This window comes from Lepeophtheirus salmonis, chromosome Z (assembly GCF_016086655.4).
Source record: "Lepeophtheirus salmonis chromosome Z, UVic_Lsal_1.4, whole genome shotgun sequence".
In the NCBI taxonomy this organism is placed as follows: domain Eukaryota; kingdom Metazoa; phylum Arthropoda; class Copepoda; order Siphonostomatoida; family Caligidae; genus Lepeophtheirus; species Lepeophtheirus salmonis.
This window is the reverse complement of record NC_092584.1, coordinates 17,503,937-17,512,845: the sequence shown is the minus strand read 5'-3', so window position 1 is coordinate 17,512,845 and position 8,909 is coordinate 17,503,937. Positions and strand designations below refer to the sequence as shown.

The following is an 8,909-nucleotide window of genomic DNA, read 5'->3' as shown; positions in this document are numbered from 1 at the left end:
TGGGACTTATTACGGATGGCTAGGGGGGATATTACTATCACCTCAAGTTAATAGAAATACATTTCTGTTGACCATTCTATCACGTAGCCAAAGATTTCCTTGGTCTAGCTAATTGTCAGAGTTGCATAAAATGCTATTTAAATGGGTTTTGCAGTTGTTACTTTAATCAGCGAGGGCGCTCCCTGCCTTAATACATGTTTCTATCAAGGAATACTAAATAACTTGTTATAGTATTATTCCGTGATTTTTATTTACCAAAGCTGCTATAATTATTATTTTTTTATCCACACTACGCCACCACAAAGTCAGTGGGCTTCAAAAGTAAATTAGTGTTGTCAAAGATTAAGGAAGAACTTCTGGGAAGGGATATCTTGCCTTAGGCGAGACTGCAGGTAGATCTGGAAATTAATTATTTTTCCATGGGCACGGAGCATGAAGATTGTACTCGGAACCAGGATAACCCGGAGTATGATGACTCGAGACCAGAAAGACGCGGAACAAGTGGACTCGGACTTGACCTAAACACTGAAAAGATGTACTCAAATGCAGCTTTGAATATTGGTCTTTACTCTTTTTTTTAAATTATAATTAGTATTTACTATTTAGAATGAGTAATTAATAATTATTTATGGAGTATGATGAGGATCTATAATGAAGATGTAAAATAACTAATAAGAATTATTATGAATATAGGTAGTAGATACGAGTATAATATTATATCTGACTATTTGGTTTCTTATATAGATTTTATTGATATAACCTCGACGAAAATTGTAGCGGCCTCATTCATCACTGCACATTTCATATTAATATATATCACACCTTAGACGAGACTGCAGGTAGATCCGGACATAACTTATTTTCCCATATATCTAGAGCATGAAGACCCGAACTTTGTCTGAACATTGAAAACGTGGACTTAAATACACCTCTGAATATTGGATCTAATGGATCTTTACTCTTTTCTTTATTTATATTTAGTATTTACTACATGAACGATACAGTTTTTGACTATTTAGAATGAATAATTATTTATGGAATATGATAAAGATCTAAATGAACATGCTTAGGAATCAATCTTTTTTTGTTCACCAAAATCAAGAAACAAAATTTTTACTTTACTTGGTATTCTCGAAGTAATTCGGAGAGGGTTCTTGCTATGAGCTATACTAGTGACATTCAACATCATTTGGAAATCTTGCTTAAGTTTTTTGAATGATTTTGTACAATAAACATCATATCTTGTCACAGAAATATGAGACAAAAATACTGTCAAGAGTTTTGGCTTCAATTGTTCTATTGTTAGCGTTCTTAACATCTTTCAAATTTATTAAATAAGGGGAACCTAACAAGGCCCATAGAGAGTTCCAATCAATACTGCAGTGATTGATCATAGTTTCGTCCAAGAAAAGAAGATTATCATTTCCTACAAGTTTTTCGTAATCTTTGACGACATGACTTTACATAAGGACTCCAATTACTTTGTCATGGTGTAGCAAAAATGAATGGCTTTGATAGTATAAAGCCCATAAATCTTACAAGATTTAAATGGTTATCAATATGGAGTGAGACATTGTAGGAGACAGGCATTTTGCTCATATCTGACATAAAATTAGAAGCATCGGGACTTGATTTAGTTATATTCTTTGAATAAAGCTTCAAATTATTATCGCCAATACAGTTTTTCTTATGCTGATGAAATGCGAATTTTAGAAAATGATATAGCTATATAATGGTATTTTAGTCTATCACAAAATAAGATATTAACCGTCAGCTTTTTATAAATTAATTATAAGAGCTTTTAGATTGGGTTAGAACTTACGCCTAACCTCAAGATACGACATTTTAAGGTGAAAAATTTGCTATAGTAAATTACAAATCGTAAAACTCGTCTTTAGAGCGTTTTTATCAGACAACAGCATTGTTCATGTCGGTCATTTTTGGGGCATACACAATCAATTTTATTAACAATGAAAACCATTTTTTAATAATATTAAGGAAAATAGTAAGCTATTAGATGTCAAAAGTTTTTAATTTCTTATAATATTGTAGAAATGAGACAAATCAATTAAATGATGAATTGCATAATAATAATTATTGTATTAAATAATAAAAATAAAAGTCAGTACTTAATTCATTTTTTTTATTATGTTCGTAATTATTCAATTACTAATTAATATATAGATGTATAAACATGAGACGATTATTAATTTAATTATTATAAGATTACAATTGTGAGATTTGGGAAAGGGTCATTCGTACAAAATAATAAATTAAATATGGGAAAGTTATGTCGTATTCTTTCAAAAAATATATATATATATACAAAATTTTTAAATAAAGTTGTAGCTGACATAAAAATGTATTTATAACTTTATATAAAAATCTGTTTTCTATGTTTAGTAGCCCTACTAAATTTGTGATTACGAAATATAATTTTTGCAAGCAATAATGTATTGTTAACTGAAATAAGTTTATAAAATTTTTCTGGTTGACAGAGAAATGCCTAAAGTATAGTGGATAATATCTATATATTTTTCCAGAGATATCTTGACAGTTCATAGTTGACAAAATTTAACATAAAAAAAAAGATTTTTGAAAAGTCGATTTTGAATGTGGTAGAGCTATTGGAACAAAAAATAATTTACACAGACTTGTAGCTCGGTTGACAAAAATAGTTAGCTAAAAAAAAACAAGGAAAATAATTAAATTTGGTAGATTGATTTACGATAGAAGAAATGCATATATTTTTTTTTTTTTTAAATACAAGGACAACCTATAAAAGTAGGTACGACAAATAGATGGTGGCGCCCTCTAAGTTTTGTAACCTACTTAGTTGTTCCACTAATATTATTGTTTTCATTTCTGAGTGAATACAACATTTGTGACGTCACTCTGCTCAGCCAATCAGAATGCAGACTCTAAGCGACACTCCTTTACTATCCACTACTTTGTTTTGAATTCAACAAAATTATATCTACACTATATACTATATACATCACAAAAAACCTATTTGAAGTCCTTGATTCAGTTATTTTTGATTTTTAGTAACCTAGAATTATAGAGGTAGAAAAGAAGAAGTCGGAATGTTTTCCGAAAATTCAAATTATTCTATTGATATCTAATCAATGGATCACTGGAATCAGGAGAAAAAGCTACATCAAATGAAGTTGAAAATGGCCTTCAAATCTAAATTTTATGGTAGCCATTAATATACCTACTAGTTAGTAGTTATGAAATATTATAATGTGCTTTAGTTCTTTTAAATGCACGGAAGACTTGAGGATGGAAATTGAAATCGGTGTTCATGAGAAGAAGAAAACATTTCAATGTAGTGATGGCTCTGGTAATTTTTCAAACTCTGGAAACTTGAAGACACATATTGAAGGTGTTCATGAGAAGATAAAGAAATACCAATGCACTTACTGCTCTAGTTCTTTTACACAATCTGGACACTTGAAAACGCATATTGAAGGTGTTCATGAAAAAATAAGAAAATACCAATGTAGTTACTGCTCTAGTACTTTTATACTCTCTAGACACTTGAAGACACATATTGAAGGTGTTCATGAGAAGATAAAGAAATACCAATGTAGTGACTGTTCTAGCTCTTTTACACATTCTGGAAGCTTGAAGAGGCATATTGAAGGTGTTCATGAAAAAATAAGAAAATACCAATGTAGTTACTGCTCTAGTACTTTTACACTCTCTGGAAACTTGAAGACCCATATTGATGGTGTTCATGAGAAGATAAAGAAATACCAATGTAGTGACTGTTCTAGCTCTTTTACACGTTATGGAAGCTTGAAGAGGCATATTGAAGGTGTTCATGAAAAAATAAGAAAATACCAATGTAGTTACTGCTCTAGTACTTTTACACTCTCTGGAAACTTGAAGACCCATATTGATGGTGTTCATGAGAAGATAAAGAAATACACATGTACTTACTGCTCAAGTTTCTTTACATTACCTGGAAACTTGAAGAGGCATATTCAAACTGTTCATGAGAATATAAAAAAATTCCAATGTAGTTACTGCTCTAGTTCTTTTACACTCTCTGGAAACTTAAAGACACATGTTGAAAGTGTCCATGAGAAGATAAAGAAATACACATGTAGTTACTGCTCTAGTTCTTTTACACGTTCTGGAAGCTTGAAGACGCACCTTGAAAGTATTCATGAGAAGATTGAAAATTTTCAATGTGGATCCTGCTTTCGTACTTTTATATGTTTGGAAAGCTTGCAGATGCATCATGCAGCTCATCATAAGTAAACAAAGAAGCTACACTTCACGTATATACGTGCAACTTTTCCAAAATAAATAAATATATTTATACATACTACTGATTAGGAAAATATTAATCAATATCTCTCTTCATTTTTTCCCAATTTATATTTATTTATTATTTAAAATGCATCCATCTTTCCTTTTTCGCTTACATGAGGGTGTAGTTTGTCCTAAGTTCAAAATGGAATAAATAAATTTATATCATAACTATTAAATATCAATGTTAAAAATTATATTATCACTAAATTTACCCGTACATGAATGTTATATGATATTCTACAAAGAACATTCGAGGGTTAAGTAGACTTATGTTATGTGTGTCTAAAGTTATCAGCTCATCATTACTCTTTAAGCCATCTTTAATTAAGATGTTTGTTAGAGACGTTTCCTTCGTGTCTTAGAATCTTATTACATACAGCCATTTTTGTCTCAAGGATATTTCGTCTTAATATAGAAATAAAGGATATTTATACGTTGTAATTGTTTATATTTGATTGAAATTGATGTTCCCTTTGTAATCAAAATATGTAATGTTTATTACTCTAAAAAGCAGTAAATGGTTGTTTTTTGTTGGAATAATGATGGTACTATACCCCCAAATTTCAAACCTTGCTCTTAAAATCTCATTAGGTAATGAGTTAGACCCAGAAATAGAATAGATGATATAATACTTAATAAAAATAAACAAACAGGACATCGATTCGAATGGTAGAAGTGCTAATCAGTGTATGTTTATTTTGACCCTTCTTTTGAGTGCCTCCTGGAATTCTACCAGTGGTTTGCCTCACTACAGCCAACCGTCTCTTCCTTTAACACACTCTGGATCATAACGAAGCGGAAATATTTACTCTTTTCTCATAGAACCGCTCCAATATTTTTTAAAGTAATAAACAATATATATGTTGATTTAAAAACTCAAAGGGACCATCAACTTCAATCAAAAATATACAAGGTATATAAATCGCATTTACTTTTATAATATCGCCATATATCTTTGAGGCAAATTGGCTTTAATGCGAAATGGTTGAAGGAAAAATAGTTAAAGGCAAAAGTACTAGGCTCCATAAGCCATAAAAGAATATGAAATTCTTTTCTAAAAAGCTTTAAAGAGAAGAGTACCTATCAGTTTTTTTTAGTAAACCTCTCTACATGAATATAACTTTACTAACCTAATATCGAATCTACCGACACATAAACAAAAAATTTAATTTTAACTAAAGGATCTATGGTATGACTCAAGGGGGGGGGGCAAAATAACGTCAATGGACGTTCCATGTATCTAGAATTCAATGGTCTTTTATTAGGTAAGATGGTCTTAAATAATGAATATCTAATTACATTTAGATTATGTAACCAAGAGACATACATATTTGGGTTAATGAGAAATCTTACAAAGATCCGATAGAAAGTTATTTGACTATCAATGAGTATATCGCAGAGTAATGAAGTAGGGATCTCAGCTCTTTTTTTGTAATGAAACGTTAATGATTGAGTCAGAAATTAATTAAACAAGGGCTTATGAGTAACACAGTATATTGCATGTGTGCATTATATGTATTTACTTTTCATTACGATACTTTTTGTAGAAAGTTATGCATTAGGTAATATATTCTAATAAATAATTAATTGACCCGGAAAAAAATATATATATATATATATATTTTTCGAAAGTCCATAGTTTTTTACAACAAATTTAATTTTTTGTAAAACAAATTTCCAATATTAAATTTTTGCATTAAAATTTCAAAAATCCATACCCATTTATAAAAAATTAGTATTTCAAATATTAAATATTTTGAAATTTTTTTTCCAAAATTCACAACTGTTCACAAAATGTTTTTAAAATCCGTAATTGCTCAGAGAAAATTATTTTTTTTTGAATTATTTTTTTAAAATTCGTAACTATTCACAAAAAATGAAATTTCTTGGAAGAAAATTTCAAAATTTTCCTCTTCTACATAATTTTCCCGAATGACCAAAGAAAATTAATCTTTCAAAAAAAAAAAAAATTACGTCTTTTTTTCGCTTAATTTTTTTTTCGGGACCAAAAAATCCTTAATTTGGGAGAGGGGGGATAGGGCTACAGTCCCTCAAGTCCACTCCCTGCGGATGTCCCTGAGAAAGTTCTCCTCTTTATTGCAGTAATTCATCTTGTAGAATCAAAATCATATGAAAGGTATCTGATATCAACAAGTGTCTTAATTCAGGTGTACCATTATCTCGCTCCTGTTTTATTCTTGTGCTTGTGACAAAATTACAAAAATGTCAACTCTATTTAGGATACATTTGTACAGTTTATTTTATCCAAATAATCATTTTTTTTTTTAATTTTAGGATTTTTTTTTACATTTTAACTTTCCCTAACTATGTCTAGAAAAGTATCAATATATATTTTTTTATATTATGTAAATTAATTCAAGGCATAAATTACTCCCGTTTCCCCAGCCTTTCATTTTTGTCATCTGTATATACATATGTTACAGGCATTGTGGAATATCCGGCATTTTACAAAAATGCCGGGAATGTGCAAAATCCCCGTTAGAGTGGGGAGTGTGCAGAGTATAGAGGTAGGTGCCACTTTTTCGACCAGCGGTTCACTTACACCGCCCAAGGCCTGGTGTGTATTGTAGGATATTGAAATGGTTCCTTGATGCTCAAGGAAGCGGTGCGGTGGGTATTGATCCACCTCTTGACCCTGGTCTTGGCACAATCCGTGGATGAAGTTTATTATAGGATATTAAAAGGGGTCCTTGATGCTCAGGGTATTGGTGGATAATAATAATACACCTTTTGGACGAGGGGTTCACTTGAACAACCCGTAGGCCGGGTGTATCATAGGATATTAGAAGAGGTCCTCGATAATCCGGATAGCATTACCGATGGATTTTGATCCCCGTGTGGAGAAGCAGTTAAGTAGCATACACCGTGGGTCGGAGTGTATTATAATATATTCGAAAGGGGTTTGATAGTCAGGATAGTGGTGACGATAGGTTTTGATCCACCCGCAAAATCTGCTGGCATTTTGCAAAATAAAATGGAGTCTTTTCTGACAATTTCTTATCATACTAAGACATGTAAATTTTATTAAATATGTACTAGATCAGGGATGTCTAGCCTTTTAATATAATGAGCCACATTGCCACTTCAAATATTTATATGGGACGCAGAACCTATTAAGTTTAATTTCTTGAAAAATTGCTTTATAAAACAAACTATTAAATACAAATTGGTTTCAATTTGAGATCAAATAAATAAATGAAAAGCGAAATCTAATTTTTGAAGGCCAAACTGCTGAAGTAAGCTAAACTGACAGAATGAACACATCTGTATAGGAGAAGTACGACAATCTTGCAAGGAAAAGTGAGTGCCACAATACTTATGCTCACACCTGGGATCATAATGAAAGCCACAGGAAGGCACAGAAGAGAGTAAAAGTGACGAATGATGTGGCTTAGAGAGGTGGGAAACTAATGAGGCCTCTTGCGACTGAGTCAGAGAATAGAAGTTGTTTAATAAAATTGTAGAGTAGCACTGGAAACAAATAGTTAAATTTTTCACAAGTATTTATTCGTTTACCCCCCCCATATATTAAAGAACATTTTATTAGCTTTAATTTGGAGCCCCTTCAATGAAGTAGTATCACCAATCCCTGCATAGTTTTTTCCCCTTTATTCATCTAGAAAAGTTGCATCATACCGATATAAATAAACATTTTAGTTTTAAATTACTTTCCAAGAAAAAAAGAACAACGAAATACAAATGCATCCAATCCATGCACTCCTCCAATACACCCGTTTAAAACGATGACTACCCAATAAGCAAGAACAAGTTTTTGAAAGTTGAAAAAGCAACCATAAAATTAAAAAACAAAACAACTACAATAACGAAAAAAACGAAAACATGCAAATGACCATGTCGAACCAAAAGATTTGAACTTTTTAAAATTGCAAATGATCTCATACCTAACCGGTCAAGTATCTTCTTGAGAATGAAGGATGAAATTTAATTAGATCTCCAGCTAACTTCCAAATTGAGAAGTTATCATCTGGAATTTTATCTGTAAAAGTAGTATAGCGAGCAGCTCCAGCAATGATAATTCCTCTTAATTCCACCAGGTTTATAGGTTTTAAATGTGTCAGTTTCTCTGCGATAAGTGCCCTGCAATTTAAAAAGACATACTCTATTGCTTTGGTTTTCTCGGGAACATTAATTTTTCTACTCAAATCCAAATGATAGAATTGGAGAAACCAATCTATGTCTAACTCCCTTCAAATTGGGCAAAAAAACTCCCCCAGTATACGCAGAGCCTGACAATTACTAAAAACATAACCACAGAATTAAATAGCTTACCCCCGTCTTTATAGTGAGAATTGAAATAAATACCATCTGCTATAGTAGTAAGATATTTTAAAATTTGACTTCGCCAAGAGTCCGATTGCACAAGGGCATCTAAAAACCTGTTGCATAATTTCTTCACCTCATTTACATCTGCCACCAGATGTTCCATTTTCAATTGCTAGGTCAATGTCAATGGACAATCTATAAGAACATGAATACCTCTTCCGAGCAAATAAAAACCGACCACAATTGAAGAAATATCTATCAGTTATGTCATGGATAGT

General features: G+C 31.4%; 1 protein-coding gene across 1 annotated transcript; it reads left to right on the top strand.

Moving 5' to 3' along the window:
* Positions 1–2,541: 2,541 nt before the first annotated feature.
* LOC121130093 (uncharacterized) lies at positions 2,542–4,502 on the top strand. Its single transcript, XM_040725809.2, has 2 exons — positions 2,542–3,201; positions 3,258–4,502. Exon 2 carries the CDS (start codon positions 3,286–3,288, stop codon positions 4,270–4,272), a length of 987 nt encoding a protein of 328 aa, XP_040581743.1. The 5' UTR covers positions 2,542–3,201; positions 3,258–3,285; the 3' UTR covers positions 4,273–4,502.
* The last annotated feature ends 4,407 nt before the right edge of the window (positions 4,503–8,909 follow it).